This window comes from Labrus bergylta, chromosome 3, assembly GCF_963930695.1.
Source record: "Labrus bergylta chromosome 3, fLabBer1.1, whole genome shotgun sequence".
NCBI classification, from domain to species: Eukaryota; Metazoa; Chordata; class Actinopteri; order Labriformes; family Labridae; genus Labrus; species Labrus bergylta.
The window spans coordinates 25,443,271-25,468,929 of record NC_089197.1 but is presented as its reverse complement, the minus strand read 5'-3'; the positions used below and the strand labels follow the sequence as shown (position 1 = coordinate 25,468,929).

Sequence of the window (25,659 nt, the reverse complement as noted above, 5' to 3'; positions counted from 1 at the left end):
ATATACTGTATAGGGGAAAGGGTCATGGAGAAACGCAGGTGAGGACAATCAAGCGATGGAGGCTCGGTCGCAGAGATCCTCACAAATGTTCCACACAGATGGCTCGACGAAGCATCCGCATTCTACCTCTACCTGCTAATTACATGCTGTGCCTGACTTCACACTTTCTCCTCCCTGCACATGCCAATTTTATTGAAAAGATGAATATGCTTTATATGGAACAATACATCTCCATTCTTCACTCCTTCCAATTTGTGTCAATAGCCCAGTACAATGGGCTCACTGTTTATAAACTGGCAATTTGAAGCGTGAAAGCGAGACATGAAGTGAGAGGGGAAAAGGAGGGAAAATTGCCTCTACTGTCCTTCACCTTCACTGTACATTGCTGATTTGTTTGTGATAATTGGGCTTTTTAATGTTGCAGGAAAATGCAGGTAGAGGACCCCACTGTTATGTGTTTTTACTAACAAGACAGCAGAGCACAATGTAGCTGAGGGGAGCGAGTCTGATGGATGATGCATGTAACAATAGACTATGTTTCTGGTTGGCCGCCATGTATTTTACATTTACATCAACTGTGTGTGAGCTTGAAGGTCCAGACTAATATATCCTGATATGCATATATTTCAGGGCAAAAGGTTCAAATTTGATGACTGGCTTGACTTAAACAGTTAAATCAAGCCAGTAGTCAAATTTAAAGAATATACAAATGAAAAGAAATACAAATACTTAGAAATATATTGCGCGTCATTCTCCTGCATTTTGTGCCTTCATCTTGTGAACCTACATGCCTTCTCCCACAGTGGGGACTAGAGCTGTCAAAAATCTGTCCAAAAAGTAGTAGAATGATATTCATGGTGCACTAAAATACTGCCCTAGTTTTTTTTGTTTTTTTTCCCTGAGTTTGGTAAGATTTGTTTACCAGGTTCCTCTCCTCTTGCCGGAAGAGCTTTTGTGAGGTAACTCTCCTCCACACAACACCATGTTCCCTCGCCAACTATGCAACCTATAATTATCTAGAGACACATACACACATGCACGCACGCACACACGCACGCACGCACACACACAGAACAGAACGCAAATCAAGAGAAATGTTGGGAGGAAAATATATTGTGGGAATGCTCTGAGGGGAACATATGTGTATTTTTGACAGACATTAAGCAAGTAATCAATATTTTTTTGCGCCAATGAGTAATATTTCAATATGTAATTAAAGGAGCTGATCCATGAACATAATTGTACTTTGTGTGAGATTACTGATGAAATCCATCCAAAAAAGAGAGTGAGAGAAGAGAGAGGCTGTATCTTAATGGGGAGCAGTACGAGCACATGTGGATTTTGATGACTAATTTCAAATTCAAAGGCTGTATTTTATATTGAAATTGTGTTTTCCGTTGATTCTTGCTTTGAGAGGATTACATTTTGGATTGAGCATAAATGGAAAGATGATATGTTGAATGCAAGATGCACAAAATATGAGCGAAATGTGTGTTTGAATGGTGAGAGAACATTTAGTGAGGCTATTTTTGTATCTTTACTTGCTCAACTTTATTTCTATATGGCATTTTAATATTGAAATGAAAATAATACATCTCTGTGAGGGATAATGCATTCAAAATGCAGTCAACATGGACCTCATCAAAAGGCAGGAAATGCCTGACAAGGTTGCAAAGTGCACGTTCTATGTTAGACCTCACAAAATCATTCCCTGGCTGGGGAATGCTTTTGTTCAATAATATAAAACTGAATGATCAGAATCCAACCTACTCACCACAGAGATAAGACTCTAATTGCTTTAGTGATAACACAGATAGCCCACTGGTGGTTGGTGCTGACATTCCACATCATAAAAAAATATGCGTGTATCAACCTGGAATACACGCAAGATAAGATCAAGCCTTACATGGTCACCATCTGTCACAGCCAGTATCTGCAGCAAGTTCTTACCTCACACTAAGGTGCAGCATTTATTTCACAGCTCATCTCACTACAAACTGTAAAAAAGCGAAGCTAAAAATAGGCTACGAGTTCAGATAATGACAATGAAGGTCACTGCCGGCCTCGCCATCTCAGCAAGGTCTGGCAAAGAGCCGGCTGATTGTTCATTTCTATAGTTAGCGACTGCAGACTGTTAGGAAGACATTACCAACACATTACAGCGAGATGTGTTGACATGTGTCACCCTGATGATTGATTGCCTGAAGGAGGTTCTTCAGTTTGTAACATTTTGGGTGCAGTTTTGCAAGATGCAATGTGTGGGTGAGTGGACAAGAGTGTCTATAAATAGAGAAACTGGTGAAAGTGAGGGAGTGACGGAGGCAGGTATATGAAGCAGCCAGATGGTGCCTTGTGGGGAATGTCTCCAAGTGATTTTGTTTGCAAATAGGTCTCTGTAAAGTCGCCGACTCCTCTCCTCCAAAACACCTGCTGTTAAAGGCAGAGCTTTGGGTACTGCCGTATCTGATAAAGGTACTGCAGACTCAAAGAAGTCCTGCCGCTTGCCAGAGAGAGTGGAAGTGACGCACTGTGACAGGTTTTGTCACTCTCTGAGGCGACCGCCCTACAAATTGTCACTGACAGAAATGGCAGAACCCTGGAAGCAATGACAAATTATTATTTTTTTAGAAAAAGAAGTAGGAGAGTGAGACATGCCAATATCTTTTGGCCACGGTGGTGTGGAAAGAAGGGAGGGCAGCATAGCTTAGGACCTTTGTTGTCACTTTCCATAACTGCCTGTATAGGTTCCATTACCCTTCTTGAATGGTGTTCTCTCTGGGGATAGAAACATGAACAGCACTCCCATCTTAATGTGCCAAAGCTTGTTATTTAAAACTACTGGTTGTAATGCAACTGATCAACATATATGAATGGCATTAAAGGCACAGTTTATTTATGTTAGTCTTATGCTTTTATACAGAGAATGGAAGGTGCAACAGCAAAGCAGGCTGTAAAATCTAAATTGAGTATCAAATTTACCTCAGTGCAAAACTAGCTGTGATGATGGTACGGGGGGTAATGGAAACCAAGAGAAGAACAACGCCAGAGAGCATAGCTGGTGTCCATCGGAAGCTTCAACACTCTTGTATTCAGTGCTGACTGTCAAAGCAATCTTCTAAACTACTCTTGAGCAAGATGTTGAAACAACCTCCTTTACTGCCATCCAGTGTGACTGGGTGTTGGACTGACAGAGCTGTCAGACTCATGAAGGCTGATGAAGGTGTTCAGCGTGTGTCGCTTTTCTATTGGTGAGCTGAGCTGACACTAAATTGGGAAAGGTTGAGTTGATGTTTCCGTGTTTAGTGCCAACAGTGATCATAATTCAGGACAAACTAAATGTACACTTGATGATTCTATTATCAAGTGCAAGAGGTGAGATTATCTTTATGTCATCAACAGAGCAATCCTTGATCTGCTCGAAGGAGTGACGGCAAGAACAACTCTGTAAACACAGTGACAGCAGCGAGGGGGATTTCATGGAGATATGGGCAAATTTTCTGGATTAGCACTACACTAGATTGAGCTAATTTCTGTATAAAAGCTAAAAAAAATAGTAGTACTCAAAGTCAATCACCAATGATTCTTTGTAGTCTTCACTCATTTGGGCTCTCCTTATCCAATCTGAAGCTCAAGATTAAAATGCTCAGTTTGAAACTGTACGTCCTGTCTCTTTTTTAAGGATTTCAAATTTACTATGGTAGTTTTTACTGTAAGAGGTGTGGCATCAGTTTTTGGCGTTTTATCAGTTGTTTTTTAAAAATAGTTTTGAAGTCAAGTGCATCTTAAAAAGTCAACTACACTCTGGGCAATGCATCACTCTAAATGGGTACCAACTGAATTATAGTATATCAGTTACCGTGGCAGAGTGCTCATTTAAAACAGCTCCCTCCTCCAGACTGTGAGTCACAATCACAGACCTGAGGATATGAATGCTTAGTTGATGAGGGGTCATAGAAGACCTGTAAAGCTAACAGACTGGTCACATAGACGTTCTTTGTGCGGCTACAGTGAGAAAAGAAGAATCTGAGAATAAGCACCGACAAGCAAACCTTGGAGGTGTGGATGGGCTGCAGGTTTCACTCCTGTTACATTACTGTATCATTCAACCTCTCAGGGCAAATGATCATTACTACATTTGAAAAGGACACAATAGAGTCTAGGGGAGACAACACTTACAAGTCCCCATCTTTAGAGGCATAATGTGTTTTTCTTGGTAAGTGATGGTGGTAAGTGATTGCCGTACTTACCACTGAGAATATTTTTGAATTTCACATTGTACTCTGCAGCCTTGCTGCTGCTGATCATCTCTTCACAGCCACAGGCTTCCAGCAGAATAATTCACCATGTGACTAAGCATTTATCATATGAAGATTATTCCAGATTCAAGTGCAAATCAAAGACAAAAAAGATGAAGCTACCAAAGGACAATTACTGAGGTCGACCACTGCTGCAATGAACAGCAAATTAAAGGTTAAAATATAAATGAAGTGCAAAACTGTTTTCTTTCCAGAATGGTGAGTCCAGCCAAATTTGGTTGGTAATGATATATGGGTTCACACAATAAAAGAAAATGGGTGCACACTCCCATTAAGATAAGCGCTGCAGGCTGAGGAAACCTAGAAATGCCAGTAGCATATTGATTACCTGCCGAGTTAAGAGAAGGGTTAGCTGCTGCTTTCTCAGCCCGGACATTTCATCCAAAGTCATTGCCAGACAACAAGAATGAAAACTAACCTCAAGAATGCTATTAAACCAAATTCTATGAAGGAAAACTATTTTCATTGAAATGTGTTGAAATAATGGCAGGGGAAAGTTGAAGGTGATAGTGTGTGTTGTTTTAGGCTTACAGTTGAAGATGCCACTGGGGGCTTTTAGTCTGTTGTTTTAGGCTTTGATTTCACTGTTCTAACTTCAGGTTTGTCCAACTTAACGTTTTTATTGTGGCATTAAGTAACTAACAACCATTACAGATCAATGATCAACAGCTATTTGGCATCATCAACTATAAGCACACTAATAAAGAGAGAGAAAAAAGTCCATATTCCTTACTTACTGCCTAAATGCAGGTTCTGTTTTTCTTTAAAAGGACAGATAGTATTTGTGTACTGCAAATTCACACTTCTTGTTGATGTGTGACCAAGTGCAGATGCCAAAGGATAAACCAGTGCCGCTGTAGAAAAGTTGCAGCCAGTCACAGCAGTTTTACAGCTGATGTTTGTATGAAACGATGGACATTTTGGCTTTTAAAAGTGTTACATTTTTCATGTGAGGTGGGTTGCAGATGTGGGCTGTATGATCATTATTTTAGTTAACTTTTCTATGCAAACAGCTTTCCCAATTTAATTTAGGCTTATACTGCAAAATACAAAGCACCTGTATATAAGTAGGATATATTTTTGGTATATACCGCAAGGACCGCCTTCACCTGGAAACCTCCAGCTTTGACTGCTCAAATGATAAAAACAACCACTGTCCCTTGTCTTGACAAGTGACCTTTAGAGCTTATACAACTAATGAGTTTACTTGTTCAATGTTAAAGGTAAAAGTAGTGTGAAATTCTAATTACAGCCACAAAAGGGCTCAGGAAGAAGGGAATGAAGGCTAGTTACCAAAGTATATTTCTTTGAGAACATGTATTACAATTGTTCTCCAACCAACAGTCCACTACCTTGACGTATAATAAAGGCTATCATGAAACTGATCCCAATTCTTTTTAATAGTATAAGAAACTGAAAATTATCAAATAATTTAGGTGAATCATTTCTACAATATTATTTAATGTGCAATGACCGCAATATCAAAGACTAGTCTTAATTCAGTGTGTTTAGTAAGTGGGAGTGCAAACAAATGTACGTTCATGTTATTCCTTTGTATATTTAACAAAGTAGGTCCTTAGAGTTTTTGATGTGGGATAGAAGAGCAGTTGCTGTCACTGGTGACCATGGGTCACAAAATCAACCAGGGCTGAAGTTGTTACTGCTAAAAACTGCAGTCATGATGTCCAACCAAAGAATGTACAACTGCCTCAAAATTGTTACATTTGTCCGTTACAAGATCAGATATGCTGCATGTTGATCGAGCCAGACACTGAGCCTAGATGAGCTTAAGGTTCCTGTCTGTTAAAAGGAAGTCTACTTGGTCACCGTTGCCAGATGCATACGGTACAGTACATGACATATTTATGTTGGATCTTGGATCTAAATCAATATTTTAAAGAGAACACCTACTTTGGATTTGCTCTTTTGAGATAAGGAGATATCTTTTGTTATAATCAGATAGGTATACATAAAGTTCATCTTTAATATGGTATTTTTAGTAGTTTCAGGGCAGTAAAAACAGGTTTCACTGTTTAAGCATGGCCAACAGTGCTGGTAGAAGAACACTGCTGCACAGAACTCAGTATTGCTGATATATCTTTTGAAAACCTAGAATGATTTCACTTCATGTTTTCTTATTGACGATTGTACCAATTCCTTCAGTTTAATTGGGGGTTTGTAGCAGCTATGAGAGGTGCAGCTAAAGTCACTTCTAAGCTAGTGTAGGTAGCAGTGGGGAATAGTTATTGTTAAGGGTTGCAGAGAGAGAACGGACAGTTAACAGTCTGAAGCTGACAATGAAGTTGACAATTCCTGCCATAAAGACACCATACAGTATAAGGACAATCCTTCTGTTATTTATCTTAAACTCATACGCTGAAGCATTTACAGTACAGTAACTCTGACCTGTTAACATAGGTGACAGTTATGACAACATTTAAAACCAGTTGGACAGCAGTTGTGGATGATACCTGAGTGATTAACACTAAGCTCAGCTGTAGTTGTCTGCCTTTACACATCCACATAGCTAATCCTCCACAAACAGACTGTAATTTCACATCGCTTTTTCTTCAGCACAAACAGAGCTATTACACCAAACTTGTAGGTGAAACAGTGAAAACATGTTCTTCCCAAATAAAAACTTCAAGCCTATGGGCTAATTTCTGTGCACCTTGGTGTGCTATTGGTGTGATGTTTGGGGGATGTGAAAATCCATTTACAACCTTGAATTGTGAAGTAACAGGTTGTACTGCTGCATGGAAACTGTCATTAGGCAATATTATCAGTCCCACACCCAAGAAGACAGACAGTGAAAGGAGCTACAACAAGAATTTGGAATGAGGGTTTTTGTTAATTACAAAAAGAACAGGTGATAGCTTTTGCATGGTAACTGTAAACATGAGTCATTCTCACCCAACCATAAATACAGCTCTCAGCTGTGTTGGCTAAAGGGAGATAACACTGCAAAATATTTCGCTGAGTGGAAGGTTTTCAGTTTCCTCCTCACTTAATGATAAAGGCATTGATGGCTGTGTGACTGTATATGAGTGATAATGTGAGGCTATAATTTCCTAAGATATGAACATGTTCCTCATAGATACAAAAGTGGAACAGAGCCAACAATGAGATCCTAAAATCTAATTTAAATGGGACATAAATTTGGAGGAAGAAGATTAGTTTCCTGCCAGTCAGTCTTTTTTATGCTGTCTATTGGTCTTTCCTTCTTGAGTCCTCTGTCCCCCATACACTCTTCATCTACTTCTTATGTTTCCTCTTTGGCAAAATTTTAAATTTGCACCATTACACCTCTTAATGAAGCATTAAATGTGAACTATTAGTTTCTTATTTGCTAGACAAATGGCAAAGAAAAGTTTCCCTTATGACAAAAAGTGACTTTAACTATTGAGACTAAAAGAATATAAAAAATTCTGCTTTTTTTTCTGGTGGTTCTCTTCCCACACACCTCTCTTCAACCGTAAATTGGAAGTTAATTTGTACAATAATTAAAACAACATCTACTTCTGCTGCTACTTCTTTTAGAGGTCAGGGTTTCAACAACAATACAACGATGCAAAACAACCAAACAAGAACAGACATTCAGAATGTTATTTAAATGTAATAACTCAGCTTGTGAGCAGACATGAATATCCTTTGTCAGCCTTCACTTCACACAGATATAAACAGGATTGACAGCTAAGCAAACACTTTATATTATGTTGTGATATTTTATACACCAACATGTTTACAGCAGGTTTGAGTGTCTTTTTACTACCATAGTAAGAATTATGGGGCACATTGTAATTATAACAAATGTGCTTCAACAACTGTAAAATCCTTTTACATTTCCCACAGAACAGAAAGTGATTATTAGGACCAAATGGAAAATGCATGTAGCTGTGTGACTGTTATCTGTATTTATTTATTTATTTGACTCTTCTCAGGGTAGACTTGCTGCTTATCGGCTTACTGGTTTGGCCTGTAGACAAACTGGCAGTGTGAAGTGTCAGGGTGAGGGATTTACTGCTGGATTGGGCTGAGCTGCTTCCTGTAGTCTCCACTGCCAGAGAGATTCTCCGCTTTTTTTCCCCACTACAGGTCAACTACATTTACTCGACAACCCACCATACACATACGCACAACACATGAATAGACACATGTTTTTTTCACCCTCTGACCCCCTGCTATGCACCCCCTGCTATCACATTAGATCTTTGTCAGAGAGACGCTATGTTTTTAATGAAAACTCAAAGGAATCTTTTTTTTTTTAAATCAGTGTGGCCCAGCTTCACTCACATAAACACCTTTTTTTCCCCCGACATATGCCCAGCGTGACCTGACAGTACTCAAGCCTAATCCGTGTGCTATCTCAGGAAAGCAGACAGACTATGGAGCCCCGTAGAATGGAAATAGTCACATCTTTTCTGGTCATTACCGGCACTGGGCCTCTCAACATGGACAGAAGCAATGAAGGAGAACCTCAATAAATGATCTGTGTGCTCTGCCAGAACTAACTCGTGCTGCATCTGGTGCCTCCATGTTACTAGGGTTCCCATCTTGCTCCCTCATTGATTGTACAACCCATAACCTCTCCAGCATAACATTATAAACCTTCCAGATTTGCCATACAGCAGGTGGATACGTCGGTCTAATGACCTAAATTTGGCTAAGGAAGGGCTTGATTTCCCAGGCCTCAAGGCCAGCAGAAGCCCACCTCTTCTGAAGCCCCAAAGGGATAAAAATGAGGCCCATTATACTGTGAATTTTGTAATGATGCTTTTGATTAGTGGGTTGTCATGAGGTATTGGCCTGATACTCATCACAGCGTTGTTTAGCACTTTGAGGCCTCCATAAAGATGAGTGGTTTTTTTTTTTTTTTTTTTTCCCCCAGAAAAGATGAAAAAGCGCAGGGCATGTGCCTAATGAAGTCTCAGGCTTATAGCTCCTCTCATGACAGGATAATTACACCAAATGCTTCCAGCTAACACTTCAAAGGACACTTCATCCCTGTGCCAACACCATGCAATACATCTCACCAATCAAGATGGCCTGACCTAAATCAGGTCCCCATGGCTTGTCTGTAATGTCTCCCACCCACAGACCCACTGGACCTCCGCAGAGCCAACAGCAGTACAATCACAGTCACATGACATGTAATTGAGGAATGCAATAAGAGCACAGGAATAAGTGTTTCCTGACACTGCTGTGGAAACATATTGATAAGTAAGTCCCACATTTTAAGAGGTCACTGGGGGCAGATAGCCTAGTGGTTATTTTGCTCTCCTCATCCGCTGCAGACTTGGGTCGAATCCTACTTCAGCCCTTTGCTGCAAGTCAACCCCCACTCTCTCCTTACCAACATTTCCGGTCTCTCTTCAGCTGTCCTGTCAAACAAAAGGCAAACAAGCCCAACAAACAACTTTAAAAATAAAGATGTCGCATGTAGTGCTCATGAGGAGAAAACAAAGAGCTTTCTTTATAATGTTGTCCAAGCTTTGTAGCTTTCAGTGCTGAATTGATATCACAGCATTATGCATGTTGTTTGCATTCAGTGTGGTTATATTAAGTATGTAACAAGAAATTCAAATAACCCCAAAATGTAGTTTTTATCCAATAATGAATACAATCTCTAGAAGACATTTCACAGGTTTATGAGTCACTGGATATTTTTTCTAGTGAATCCAGTAAATGTATTCTCCCAGAGTAAGTCAGGATGATAAATTAGCTTCTGGGGGATAAGATAAACCATATCACCACAATGTGAGTGGCTTGGTTGCTTACCCTCCTCACGTCTGGAGGAGAATTCAATTGAGCATGGGGTAAAGACTTGGAAGGAAGTGAGAAACTGCAGGAGCAAACAGCATTAAAACAATATTTACAAATGTTGTACTTAAGAAGCCAGCATGCCAGGCTATTGGGATAATTGCTGCGACTTCCTAACTGGCATAAACCGCTCCCAGCGCAGGAAGTGCTGCACAGGGGCAAGCTGGGAATCTACGGTGATGTTGAGCAAGAAATAACACTAAAATATGTTTGAATGGCCCAATGAACACATTTAAGTTTTCCCATGAAAAAAGCAAAGCCATGTTAAAATGGTGGATGCTACATAATTAACCAACAAGAACAGCAAGGTTCTCTCTGTCTACCACCAAAATGACTCCTGGAAGATTGGGTGGCACAGGAACAGATGGAGAGAGGCCACTTGAACACAGTGTGATGAAGCGATGCACAGAAAAATTCACCCATACAGTGTGCATTTCAAATAAACCCAGTGAGAGTGTAATGTCTCATTTATTTTGGTAACTCACACCTGATATACTTTTTTACTTGCTACAAATGCCCTATTTCATAAGTGTTTTTTATTTGCTTTTCATTGACATTGGTGGTAATGTGGTACCGCTGCCAGGTTGGTGGCTATAGTGCATCTAAATGCAACTTTTTTTTACCACTGTTAAATAACAAAATAAGAAGAACGCATTAGTGTCAGGTTACTGTAGCATTACATTGAGATCACTTAGCTTCTGGAACAATCTACTTAACTTAATATTGCCAAGTAATTTATAAATTAAACAATCTACTTATCTTAATGCTGTTAAGTAAATTATAAAATAAACATCTATTTAACTTAACATCGTTGAATGAAAGTTAAACATATACCGTGAATGGCAATTTCCATTTTCGGTTAGCATCAAGCTAACAAACTAAGACGTAAACCTCTGTCCATTTGTGGTTGCGGCGCATTTTGGATACCGATGTTTCATAGCTTGCATCTGTGTGATAACTATGCAGATAATTTAGTGTGTTTTTTTTCCTCCACCACTTTAGTCAATAGTCATCCACTACTCTGTACCACTTGTGCACATAAGTGCATTCCTCCTTCTCTCCGTACTGGATCAAAGACTCATCATTTGGTGTTTTTAAAGGTTAATGAAGGTGAATGAGGCTCTGTATGCATATGAAGCGAGAAAGTGAGGGGGTTGCTGCTATTCGAATTTCATTCAAAAGATTGTCAGTGACCTTTGAATGGTAACTTTGCTTGGAATGTACATTACTAGTTCCAATTAAATACCTGTTTAAACATCAACAGTGATAAGAATAGTTTGTATATAATCCACTTCATAGGATGTTAAAGAACAGCCACATTTTTTTAAATTTGGGGATTTGATGTACGCCTTTATATTCCAGTTCCACATTAAACATCGGCAGCAGAACAACTACTACTACCACTACATTAACGTTCCAGTAGATTTTCAATTAGCTTAGTAGAAGACAGGCACCCCCTTGGGGGAAAAGAAACCAGTACTCTCTCATAATAAATAAATCATAATACCTGGTGCTGCTGAACGTAAGAGAGAAGGACTCTTGTAATGACAGTACGGAATCTATTTTTCAAATCAGCACTCAACAAGAGGAGAAGCTCTTTCTAGAGTTTTTACATTACTGACCATCACTCTGTGTTAAGATTACCCTTGCCTATCTTCTCTATCACTGTACCTTTCTGTCACAGACAAGGCTCCAAGTGCCCTCTTTTGCTCTGACCCTCAATTACCCAGCCCAATCATCTCAGACAGGTATTGAGATACAGAAATAAACCCCCGCCCGATGCTGCCTCTCCTTTAAAGCACCTCTAAGAGCTCTGAAATGACTCAACCCTGTGTTGATCAGGTGTAATGACCACAGTTGACTTGTTGCTGCCGGCTGATTGTGTGCAGTGACTGATACATTTTTCTTACAATACCTCTTCAAGCTCTGTGTGGACTGTACAGACAAGATGTGTGTATGTAGGGCTGGCTAGGTAATACTGCGTTGAAAATAGAAAGCTGTACACGGTTATTGCTATGATTTGTGTGCTAATCTTTCATACACAGAATCATAGATATTGTTTTATGCATCATCAGAGTTCTTAGTAGCTTTCACGAGACACCATTTAAAGACAAAAAAATGAACTCAAATCCCTGGCACTAACGTCCTAAATATACATTACTGCTTGACTGTGTTGCAAATGAAGTCTTTTCAGTCACAAGTATATTCTGTCACTGCATCATAAACTTTGTGAAGTGGGAGCATCATAAAGTCCAAGAGAGATCCACAACCTAAATCTTAAAAACATCACATTTCAAGGATACAAACAAAGGAGTAATCAAAAATATTTAGCTGTATTTAGTTTAGTTTAGAATAAAAGTACTGAACTAAACGGCTTGCATATCAAGCTTTTATAAGGCTATCATAACTTTTAGGAGGTTGTCACTATGTAATTTCTGCCCACACACAATTCTTCTGGCTTATTAGACTCACAAGTATGTGACCATATGGTGTCCATACATTGAACATGAGTTGGTTATTGTATGGGATGCAGGGTTTTCCATAGGTGTAGCTGGGGTCAGGGCTTTACTTATCAACAAAATAAATACAGGTGTTTTTGGGACCTTTTTGTCTTTACCAAAACATTTATTTTATAAAGTAAAAAAATGAAACATATTTTTGACACTTTAATGTTAAAAGTAGATGCGATTAGTGGGGACAGTAGGGGTAAAGAATTGATTATTCTGGTGTGTATTGCCACCAACTTCATGCCTCCCATCAAAGAGGCTGGATTCACCTTGGTAAACTAACACGGTTTCATGTTACTTTGGCCAGCAGAACCGAGGGTTGTCTGGGTTCAGAGTTTCTCTTTCACCCAGGTAAAACATCATCAGTCATTCATCAGTCAACCATCTTTTCTTCATCGATCTCCTCCACAGTGACTAACTCCACTTCTGGTGGGCAAGACACTGTCTAAATTCATATCTGTGAAGCTAAGATATTACAAATCCTAGAAACAAACATCATCATCATCATGAACTTTGCCTTTGAAAATTCATGCCTGATGCTGTGTCTGAAACAAACCATTAAGGTTGTGTGTCAGCGGCTAAATCCAAAACTCCACACTCACAGACATTGTGGGGGAAATACACTACTAAATTTAATCAAAGCAAGCACTGACATGATGGGAAAACACAAGTATGTTGAAATATACGAACACTGTAATTAAAGACATCGGCCAACAAATACATTCCGGAGGTTGGCCTTTAATCTGCTAATAATTAAATTTTTATACCATCTCAAACACTTCCATATTTACACACTCAGACCTGACACCATTTAAGTTCAGGAGGGTTTAGTGCTTAGGCCTCAAGTTGGAGATTTGAATCAGGCCAGTCAGTGTGCTTGTGTCAAAAACTCAGGACACTTTTCCCGATAGGTTCATTCATCTTTTGTGCTAATGCAATCTGCTTCTCCAATTCACTCCTTCATCACACATCCCCTAACAAGAAGAAAAAGCAAGGACTACTGTTCATTGTTGCTACATAGAGCTCGTGCCGCATCATGACCTAGCAAGATTCAGCAGAACCCTTCGAGCTGAGGTACTTATCGAGCTAAATTAGCCTACATACCGCAGGCAGGGGTCAGGCTAACCGACAGTGGAGGCGCGCGAGGCTTACCGATAACACATGGTAATGAATTTTACGATGGAAAATATGCAGGGTCATGATCTGCTGCAGAGTAACAGCATCATTTAGAGGTTCTAACACAAGGAACTTCAATCTTAAAAATCCTTATTGCTGTACCTACACATTCTTATGTGTGGTGCTTAAACAGCTTTGGATACAAAATAATGACATTATTACATATACAACCAGCTGATTGTCTAATGTATTTCAGCCAGCCCTTACAATAGTACTGATTAATGCTTTTTTTAAGTAATTGAATAAATTAAGCTGCTTTATTTGGTTATGTAATCAGGTAAACAAAGCTAGTCCGCCTGCCCCAGATTACAAAAATGTCCTACACTAATAAGTCCATGAGTAGAAAGATGGCAAATCACACAGCAAACAGGTCGAGTAATTCACGGCTATGAGGATTCATACAGTCCAATTCCCTCCAGGCAGTCTGCCAGTAGAGAAGCATGGTCCAGGTACTCACGTAGTATACGATGCCACAACTGGCAGATCTGCAGAGAAGCTCATTGACAGATGAGCCACAGCCATGCATGCAGACATATGCAGACAGGTAGGGTGACTTAAAGGCATTTAACATTTCTGGGAAAAGATTCAGCAGCTATATTAAACCCAGTAGTGAGGGGAAACAGCCTTCTAACTCTTTATCTTCTATTTGTTAATATACGTCAGTGTTCTTATGTTTAAATCCAGGATTAAGAGAGCAAATTTATGTGCAAATGAAAATATTATCAAAAGATATTTGCACAAGATCATCAGGCTCATAGAAGTCTGTTGCCATGTTTGCAGTGTAGATAACCTGAGCTTTTTGGTTAGCACATGAGCAGCCCATTACTCTTTCAGATTTGTTATCAGTATGACTGCTTTTACAGTTGGGGACATGCAATTTGTCTTAAAGAAGAACCAACAATGACTGGGGATTTGTGCTGCTGATAAACCGTACTCATTTGTAGGCATAAAAGGCAGAAAGTTTGACACGTAAAATAATTATAGAGGCAGAAAGAAGGACCATGTTTCACAGATCTCAGGGTAAAAGTACACTTTCCCTGCTATTCAGCTGCAATTCCGTTGCAACCTCACTTATGCGTAATAAAAAACTTTTCAGGTTCTAACACGAGGCATAATTGCTGCATGGCTTTAGGGGAAAGTATCATTTACAGGCTGACGGATGCTGAGTGTTTTCATTTTACAATAGATTGTTGTTCAGTGCAGAACATGCTGATTGAAGGTGCAGAAATGTCAAGTACAGAGGGCTTGGATGCTAGGTGTTGCCAGCAAACTAGTGTGATTTCAGCTGAAGTGCTTTCTATTCATCACACACTCAATGCTGTGCCTGCTGATGACAGGGTGATTGGGGTTAATTTTGAAGTATCAATGGATGAAATGCTTTTATGCAATACATTCCCATGCAGTAGGTGAGCTTGTTTTGTTGGACATGGACCGTATAATAGCAATCGAATTTAAATATCCTCCCTTGTAACAGCATCAAAACAAATGTGTGAAATGTTAGTGCCATAAAGATATATGTCTGTGTAGGCTCATCTCATTCATCTAGAAGGCTAGAGAACATCATCAAGGAAAACTGAATCAGCCATTGGACTGAGGGTGTATCACTTTCACCGCTCATCTGAGAGTCTTCTTCAGCTCCTCTTTCTTAGAGATGAAGAGGCCTCTTTGATAAGTCTGGACAAGTCTTCAATGCAACATATTCCAGTGGCTATTTACTTTTGTCTTAATGTAACATAAAACTAATTTACAACACCTGTCCACAGCAGGCTTTGGCAGAAATAAAAACTTTTTTTTTTTTAAACCCTGAACAAACAATTTCGGATTCCTGGATGAAAAGTAGTGCAGCGTAAAGCCATAAGATACAGAGATAAGATAGGCAGATACAGATCTATTGGCAGCTGTGAATAAATCTTAGCTCCTGTTTCACCTTCCTGTGGGGGCTATATCAGTGGGATGTAAACCATCTGGAAATTTCATCTAATTCAGTAAAGGGTACACTGACACAAAGATTTATTCAAAAGTGAGTAAAACAATGAACATTTTGGGATACTTTTTTAACAGACTTTTCCCAGCTAATTTGAGAATGTTAATTTGTGATGAGGAAGATCAGTATTCATTGAAATTTGTATTGCTTTTTAAGGTCCAAAAGATGAATAATGAACACCATATTTTTTATAAAGAGCCCTCTCTGAAGTGTTCTTACAAGCGACCAAAAGTTATGCAAAGCTTTAGTGTTACTCACCCAAACCATTCATGTCGACTGAATAGGAATTTTAAAGCCAGAAGAGTTTCACTCCAATTTTGAACAGCTTGGAATCTTCTTTCCACAGTCTTTGCACAATACAACATTTCTTCAATTGGTGTCCTGTTGATCGCAGAAATAGTGTGAGAGTAGTGAATAGACTGTGTATTGAGACACCTGCATGACATAAAAAAAACATCAGACATCATTAAAAAAAAAAAAAAAAAAAAAAAAAACATCTCCTAAAGGCCTAAAAATCCAACCTCCAAGTAATGCAGAGACAGTGCAACAAGCTTCTGTTTGCTTGTTGATGTCATCATGTTTAAATCAAACTAAAAGTGTACTGGCTGTGTCAAGTGTATTAATGAAAACAAAAGCTAAAACCACTTCGGATGGTTTCAGATTCAGCTGGGCAGTCTTTACCTGCATTCAATGTTCACAGTGCCAAACACTGATGTTAATAGCATATAAATAAAACAATTACTCTATACACTTGTACGTTCAATAAAATACAATACAATACGATACTGCACAATATGACACAACATATGTGTCATGTGCTGCATACACAAAGCTGCCTCCATAGAAGAATCAATTAATAAGAACAATAGAAACAAACAACAATCCACAGCAAAACGAAGAAGCACATACCAATGAAAACCACCAACATATGTTTCACATAAGCCATACAGCACAAGATCTGCACAGAAAAACAAAACAAAAAAGGAGAAAAAGAGAATAATGTAGAAATACTACAATGTTGTTGCAAATCCATGCAGCTTCAAGGAATATTCAATGACAATACCATGCTGATCTTTTATAGGTACAATGTTCTAAATTAGGTTGCCGTGCCAACATCCTCAAATAGTTGATTTACACAAAGCACGTTAAAGTCTAAAAAGTTATTATAGACCCAAGGAGGACACTTTTAGGATAGCGATAACAAAAACTATTACAAGAGTCCTTTTTTTGGAGATCACCAAAGTCTGTCGAATTTTTCCTTTGGGGAACATGTACTGTATGTTAGTTCAAATTTATATGGTTATTTATCTGATGTTGGATCAGACGTTTCAGTCCGGGCAATAGGAGTCAACTGTATGACACACAGATCACTATTTTGTGCATGGAGCACTGCCACTTTTGAGGCTAAAAGTCATGAAAAAAATCTGTATTTTAATGAAATCTGTCTGTTCCATTTCTGGTCTAAAAATCTATTTCCAAACATATCTAATCAGTATTTTTATTCTTGTTCTCTCCCTTCTCTATTTCAGGTGGTGGGTCAGATTGATAAACTAACGTCCGACTTTGACTTTGACCTGGAGCAGGATGACTGGACCGTGGCCACAGCCAGCAGCACGTCAAGCAGTGAGCGGGGTTTGGGAGAAGCCTTCAGACTGGACTTCCTTAATGCAGATGTTTTGTCAGACAGCTGGGAGTTCTGCAGCTATCTGGAGGCTGCTGGAGCCGCCGCTCGCAGACCTGGTGAGCAACCAGAAGATCTGGGACGCGGGACCATCCCCACCCAGACGCAGACCCCCACCCCGCCCCCCACCACTGCCTCAGTCTACTCCCAGATGAATGGTGGGCTGCCTATTCCCAATGGGCCAAGAATTATAACTCCAGATTCATCCAGCGAGGAGGCTAGCAGCTCAACGCACAGCCACAAGACTTCCAGAACCTCTGGCACAAGAGAAAGAGTCCGCTTCAGTGACAAAATTCTGTACCATGCATTGTGCTGTGATGATGACGAAGAGGAGGAGGAGCAAGAGGAATTACAGGAGGACAAGGGTGGCTGTGCTACGCCAGACAGCGATAGTGAACCCAGTCCCCTGTCAAGCTCAGTTGCCCCCAAACGTTCTTCCTCTGAGCACTCACTCCTCCATAACTGTCTGGACCCTTCCTATGTCTCCTTGCCAGCAAAGGGGACGACAGGAGCTCACACACTTCCAAGGAAAGGACTCTTAAACCCCAGCTGCCGCAAAAAACTGTTACGAAACAGCAGCACGCAAACTGTCTCTGACAAGAGCACCCAAACTGTACTGCCCTATATTCCAACCAAACAGAAAACAAAGGACCACTGAGAAAGCCCTAAGTTTATCATAGATATCATGAAGAGGACTGTGCATTATTTAATATTAAATACATAGCTCATAGATTAATACACAAATAAATTAATTACTAAATAAATAAATGATATATGGGAAATCACTCGACTATCTACAGTTTTTCTGAGGCTCAGGGAAAACACAATGAAATGAAATGAAGCAGATCATTAAGATGAAAGTTAGTGGCGGACCAAAAGGTTAGTGCCTGTTCTAATGTAAAAAAACGACAACACTAAATGGGCCCCCCATAGGTGTGTTAACTTGAAACAAAGAAAAGAGATTTTAAAAGAAACATTTTTACTGCAACATTTGTAGTGTTACATTTGAGAAGTGAGGCCCTTTCTGCTCCTGGTATAGTAGTTTAATTCACAACTAAAGTAAACGCTTGTTCTTATTATAATGTGGATACAAAACACTGCACATCTGTACTCTGAATCTGTATACATTGTCTTTTTTCATGTTCCAGTTATTTCAAATGTCAAGGGGATTGTTGCTTTCAGCTGGGTAATGTATTTAGATGCACATGTCAAGCCTCTTCCTCTCTTTGATGTCAAAAAACAACTTTGAGTGAAGAGCCAGGAAACAACATTAGTTACCTGCCCTTGATTTTTATAAACCGTCTCAGTGTACAATCTTCTTGGTCTGCTGCAGACACAAAAAAAAAGAGTGGCAGCAAGAAAAACACATACATAAAGGGATGAAGAATTTGCAGCCCACAAAATTTCCCTGCCTGGCTGTGATGTCATTAGACATAGGATCAGGGCAGAACACAAGTCCACAAAAACAGTACAGAAGGTTTTGTCTCTCTATTCAGTTGCTCAGTGGGGAATTGAACTCAGTATAGCGGCATTTGATTCACAGGCTAACGCCAATAGCCTTTCCTGATCAATATGTTAGAGGGAGGTTGCAGTGAGAGGTCTCTCTGCTGAGCATGCATGCCACTCTCCTGGAATCTGAACAAAAACTCACAGTCAGACCTATTTACTTACACTGAGTGAAACAAAAATTAGAATTGTGGACCCAAAGAACTGACATTTCAAAAATGTGTGTCCAGGAGTGAGGGCTGATGGTGGAAAAAGAGAGCGTTACTGTTCAAAGATTTTTTTTTCTTTTTTTTTTTTAACAGAGCAATAATCCACCCTGGGGAATGGCTTTCTGAGCCTGCACCCCTGGCCCTTTCACTATTGCTTTCCTAATGTTGTGTTTTTCAGTTTGAAAAGAAAAGAGTAAAATGTCAGAGTCTAAAAGAAGAATATCCTTGCTTGACTCCTGTGAAGCTAACCTTTGTGCCTCGGATCACCTTACACAGATTTAAAAAGTCCACAGTAGGCAGTAATGATAGCAGGGACTTCTGCTCAAATAAATAGATACAGCTTAATAATATATATTGTGTATCCATGTGAAATATATATACATTGTATGTGACCAAATCAAGTCCTTAAAAAAAACAGGATTTTAGTGGTCGTTAATGTGATCATTTTTTCCTACAAGTGGAACGAACACAGCAATTTATACTTGAAATCACTCACTAAATACATGTAGATTGGACAGTTTTGGTCTGCAAAAATATAATTTTCATGCCATGGTATAATGAAAAACAAACTTAATTAAGCAATAATAATAATAACCGTTGGAAATGTGAGCTTCTTGGATATTGTTAAAAAAAATTGCATACTTATTCTGTTGAGAACTGCCTAGATGACACCCAATGCAAAAACTTGAAATCTGGTTTATTCTGTCTTTCTGTTATTCTCGGCTTTGATGATTGTTCATGAGGTCCCCAGTCTTCTCCTTCTTGGAGTAGGTCACTGCAGCAAAGAAGATTATAAGACGCTCTGGAGAAGTGGTCTATAACAACTCTTTGTTTTTGTTTGTTCGTTAATGTATAGCAGTTATAGTGCGACGCCTCTGGGAATTACAGCTGTGCTGTTCAGGCAGCATCGAGCCTCTAGAGCCCGATATAAGGGAAGCAGAGTGAGCACTTTTACACCAGGCAGCTTGGTGGAAACTGCACAAGCATCAATTAGCCTGAAGCTGATGTGCTTTACATGCATCTACCAGAAGCAATTTGATTTTTTTTTTTTTTTCACACTTTTCTAACATTTTCCTTTTGGTCTTGCTCTGGCTCAGTTATTCCCAAGTACCTGTGAAGAAGGAGGCACTGAAGAGAGATCAATGGCTCACTCCCCAAAGCGTTGGCTGCCATTTCCCTGCTAGATTGGGGACCAACAGGTCATCACATCCATTAGCATAAACAAACAAAGCTATGCTGCCACACAGGCAAAGCATCAATTACAGGAAAACAAACTAAGCCCTTATTGTTATGCCAACACACCCGCTAGACATTGCAACGTTAGAGGGATTTTATTTTCAGTCTTAAGCTTTCATAAGTCATATCTGCAATGCAATCACCTCTTCAAACATAGAGCTGTTTGGCACTGGTGCTGAATACATTATCATTGGGGACAGATTTGAGATATTTGGACAAAACATTAGCACCGTCACCGTCTCTTTTGCCAACGGGCTCATTACTCATCTCTAATAGGGCAGAGCTTTGTCCTCAGTTCTCTGTAGGACAAGGAAGGGAGGCATCAAAAGGTTATGAAAGCCTGAGTGCACTGATGCCAAATCATCTAAATATACCAGGAAGCTCATTAAGTGATGGAAAGTATACAAACCAGATGTTGGGTGTATTTTGCATTAATGGGAATTCTTTGTATTGACGCTTACCACCTTTGTGTTCACACATCGTGTGAGGAGATAAGTGATCATTTCTGAATTATGCATTGCCTCATGTTTAATTTCATATTTCACTGTTGCAGTAATTAATGAAGATCAATACAAATAGACAGAGAAAATCCCCCCTGGCAGTAATTTGGGCAGACTTGCCTGTAAAACAAGATTACAAAAGATCTTTTTTAAAGGTCCACTAAGCAAGTCATGCCATCTGTATTTTGACATCAGCAATGGGCATGAATTAGTTCACATTTCTAATCAATGCTCTAATCACTGCCAGAAGGACACTCTCACATGAGTGACTGACAAATAGTGTGGAGCAAAACCACTTTAAAAAGGTGACTGTGACACTAAAACAGGAACTACCCCAACCCCTTCCCTACACACCCTTCAAATATAATTAACATACCTCACTCTCACTGCTCCTTACCCCCATCAGTGAGCAGAGGAAAACAGATGACTGATCTCTGTTTTCTCTGCTGATTGGTAAGGGTCCATGAAGCGGAGAGCTCACTGATTACTATGGATTAGCTAACAGCCAGGGCTACCTAGGGTTGATTTGTTTCATCTTTGTGCCATTTATATCCTGCCCCAATACAAGAACAAACTATTTATATTCCGGCTACTACCTCCTTCCCTGACCTGCAACCTCCTTACTACACAGGCTGTTTCTGTTCATGGGCTTTCTGGTCACTGGTTTGGTAATTTCATGTCTCTTAATGTTTAGACTAGTACAAGGCTTTGTGTAAAAAAGAAGAAAAGTACATTACAGTAACCAGCTCATAGCTTGAAAATTTAGAGTCACACCGAAAACTCCACTGTTCCTGATGAGACAAAGTCATCACCAGAAAATCAATGAGCTCTGGATGCATTTGACGTTTAGTACAGGTTTATGTGGTTAGCCTTGTACCCCATATAGATGACACCATTGTGTGAATGCACAATCTGACATTGGTTACAATCTACCACAGAATCTATACTGCATTGCGCCTCGGCCAACCCAAGACCAGCTTTTGGTACTTGAGGGATGGCCTCACAAGGCCACATCAACCATCAGTCCACATTGGACTAGTCTAGGGGAGTGATTAATGAAGAAGCCCCAGATAAGATTAGACCTTCAAAGGTAAAGAAGGACAGGCGCTTGCACTGCCAGTGGTGGGGATGGGAGATTCCCGGGACAAAACACTGCCTGTGGGTGACGTAAAAACACAGTAATTAAAGTTAATAAGAACCCTGTCACTTTCACATACACCCTGGCATTTTGATTGAACTGTATGTCAAGCAAAGCAAAACAAAGACATGTCACAGGAGGTGGTAATTATTCCCCCACAGGTCAAATCAAAGGCAGTTTGGTCGCCTTCCTTAAAAAAGGGTCTTTTTTTCCATCAGCTGACTACTAATTTGGCTAACTTTATCTCCGAAGAAAGGTTTGTGTTGTAAGAAAGAAGCTGCAGCTGCTTAATTAACTGACTGTCTTTCATTTAAGCACGGCAGAAATTAGAAACACAGTTCAGTATACAATCACCGTTCGGCTGTCTGAAGAAGCAAATTAATCCAAATTGCTACATCAAGTTAAAATGAAGAAAAAAAGAGAAAAGAAACAAACACGTATTTTGATGCTATAGACCACTTAACACAAGTTGATCAGCCCACCCCAGGCTGGAGAGAGGAAGTTAACAGTTTTCTCACATTATCTGACAGATAGATGGAATATCTCCCCATGTGAACTCAAAATGTCGGAGAAGTCAGCAAGGTAGAGGAGTGAGTAATCATTGCTGAAGCAATTTCAGAGAGCGGGAGAAAAAGACAGACAGACAGAGAAAGAAATGATTGCAGCCAAAATACCACGAGTCCCCCAAATTGAACCACCACAGAAATGTAACCTTGTTGCATATCACATTAAATTGCACACAAATGATGTGTGTAATGACATGCTCAGCTGAGCGAGGAATACATCAAGAGACAATTGAATCAGTCCAGAAAAATACACAATTACAAGAAACATCACTGACATCGACTGAAGAGAATGGGTGAAGCATGTCACAGAATAATCAGAAAATAAATATTACAAAGTTACTGGTGACTTGTGAAAGGGAAGAGTCAATCAGAAACAGCAGCTGTTAAATGAATAAAATGTGCCTGTTGTAGAATATAAATAGAGTTAAGTGCAGCTCTGTGTGTGTACATCTAATTCTGACAGTATGTGGTTGAAGTCAAAGAAAAGCCAGCAGCAGCCTTTAACAGACAGCTCTGCTTTGGCACCCTGTCAGATTTCCCATGGCATTGTACAGGTATAGGCCAAGAAGGCAGGGAATTGCTGACAATTCAGTTAGACCAACAAATAAGAGTTAAATGATGATAAGACAGGTGTAATGTGCAAGCCAAGTCCCCAAGTGCCCCTTATTTCACCTTACAAGGGTCTTTCCACATTGCTCATATTTAGTGCTCTCTCTCACTCCCTCATACAGTCTGCTCCATCCAATGTTTTCAATGCACATTTCTCCTCTGGTTGTAATGAGCTCTGTACTTTAGCCCAGGAGGCTGTGACTGAGGTCTTCATCCAAAACACTGCCATTCATAAGGTGCCAAGGACAGGTAAGAGTCATTCTTCTAAGGCTCCACTGTCAAGCAGAAGGTAGGGGAGTAAGTCGAGTTATTGATTGAGCCATGGATTGCTTTTTGTCTTTGGCTATTCTGAAGAAAAAAAAGACCTTAATTACAAATATTACTACTGTATTTACCTGCTCCAATTAGCATAGATCTATTTTTTTGTGGTTAAGCAGCTTCCTCTTCATTTTGCCTCTAAATTGGGTCACAAGAGAGAGAGAGGTGCCTGAATGTTGTGTTACACTGCTGTGCATTTTCAATACATTACAGAAGTGATCATTCTCAAATGACTGCAATTAGTCAAATGTCAGGCTGCGTTTGCGCTCTCACTGTGGCTTGCTGACAAAGTAGCTCAGAGGTAAGTCAAAAGATTAATAGCTGTGGGATTTCATTAAGTCAGGTGCTTGGAAGGAGCAGGTGGAATAAACACAAATTAAATCAAACTTCACTTCTTTTCCTTAAATTTAGTCCAAAATAAACCACAGAGGGGAAAAAAGAATCCGTCTCCAGGGAGGTATAAATCTGGGCCGATCGATATGTCATACTTACGCACGTCTGACAAAAGCTCTATACTTTTCTTATCATGTCAGTTGAAGTCATAAAAAACATGTACTGTACAAAGGCCTTATTGAATGTTTCCTTTATGTGCGTGCTTGTCTAACTAAATCTACCCACAAAGGCAGAAAAATATATATTTTTTAAAATGTTGTGCTCTTGTGCTGTTGCCCTCTTACAGACACACCTGTTGGGAAAGAGTGGAGTTGAGGACAAGGTTTTGTAACTGTGTCCAAAATCTGTGACCTGAAGCTGACGTGCATAAACAAACTTTCACATATTCAGAGAACGATTTGAAGGGGCCAAGAGCACAGTAAGTCAAACCTGGCCAAACACACCCAAGGACAATTTCAGCAGATTTAAAATGGGCTCAACCCCACACAGGTCAAGTACAGCAAGAACACAAGGCAGCAATGTAGAGCTCTGTTGGTTAGTCAACCCAACAGAGCAGCAATATTCTGATATAATATTCATCTATATACAAATGTACATTTGCAAAAAGTTTTTCTCACGTCAAGATTTCCTCAAATTAATCAACAATGAAGCCCTTTGGATCAGGACACATTTACCACAATTTACAATTTGATAAGGACTTCACTGGAAATGATCTGATTAAGAAGTATAAATAAAACAGAATTATTCCGTTAACAGGAGCATTAAGCACAACTCTGTAAGACTGATCCAATGCAAAGTTTTGTCACAAACAAAAATCAACACTCTTTCTATAAAACTGATACTAAAGCAGCAAAAGGTTTGTAACGCAACACGGATAAAAAGCAATCAGGCAGCAGTTTGAAGTTATTGCATCCTGGCCTTGTCCAAGTGGTCAATCAATGTTCTCTTTTGCTTGTGTCCTCAGTGCATCAGCATGAGCTATAAAGCCTAGAAAGCACAGCAGTTAAATGGCTCTGTGAGCCCTTTGCTAGCCTGGTGTCTGGCAATCTGGCAGGGCTTTCTGGCACCCTCTGTGTCGGACCAGGACTTTAAGAGCATGTAAAGTGTAAATCTCCCAGCTGACAGACTGCTCTCTGCTGTTACCCGATTTACCATCTTGCACAGAGACGTAAACAGGCCGTTGTAACTTCATGCTATAAAAAGGAATAAATTCAGCATAATAGAAACATTTTTGCAATGGTGACAACTTACAATCCTATAAAGTTTACATGTAGGAAATATTCCCTAAAAACATAAAATGCTTTTGTATTATTTTTACGATACTTTCATCAGCGAAAAGCTGCAATGATGCAGTTTCTATTCTCTTATGACAATTATTCCACTGATGTCATACTTGAATGAGTGGAACAATAAACTGTTTCAGTGCTGGTCACCAATGTTAGCAATGTACAGTGTTTCAATTTGGATTCCAAACTATTGAATAATAATAAAAATAAATTAAAACTTTATCTTTAATCTTTGCAGAATAGTCCCATATTTATGTTATTGTCTGCACATAAATATTCAATGCCTACACTCTTCCCTATTATTTCTAATTACTGTTTAAAAGTTACAAGCAGTATGGGGGAGAGCTCTGAATCAAATAGGTTGGGTGGAGCTGATGCGAGTGGTCAAATGCTGGAATAGCCTAGAGATATCTG

The 25,659-nt window shown here is 39.6% G+C and overlaps 1 protein-coding gene across 4 annotated transcripts in view; it reads left to right on the top strand.

The window, feature by feature from the left end:
• Nucleotides 1-18,269, top strand: part of insyn1 (inhibitory synaptic factor 1) — a 49,314-nt gene extending 31,045 nt beyond the window's left edge. For all 4 annotated transcript variants that reach the window (XM_029280928.2, XM_029280911.2, XM_065953026.1 and 1 more), the window contains one exon: nt 17,333-18,269. In XM_029280928.2, the coding sequence (XP_029136761.1) occupies nt 17,333-18,142 (810 nt within the window). In that variant the 3' untranslated portion in view covers nt 18,143-18,269. The remainder of the gene's footprint in view (nt 1-17,332) is intronic.
• The last annotated feature ends 7,390 nt before the right edge of the window (nt 18,270-25,659 follow it).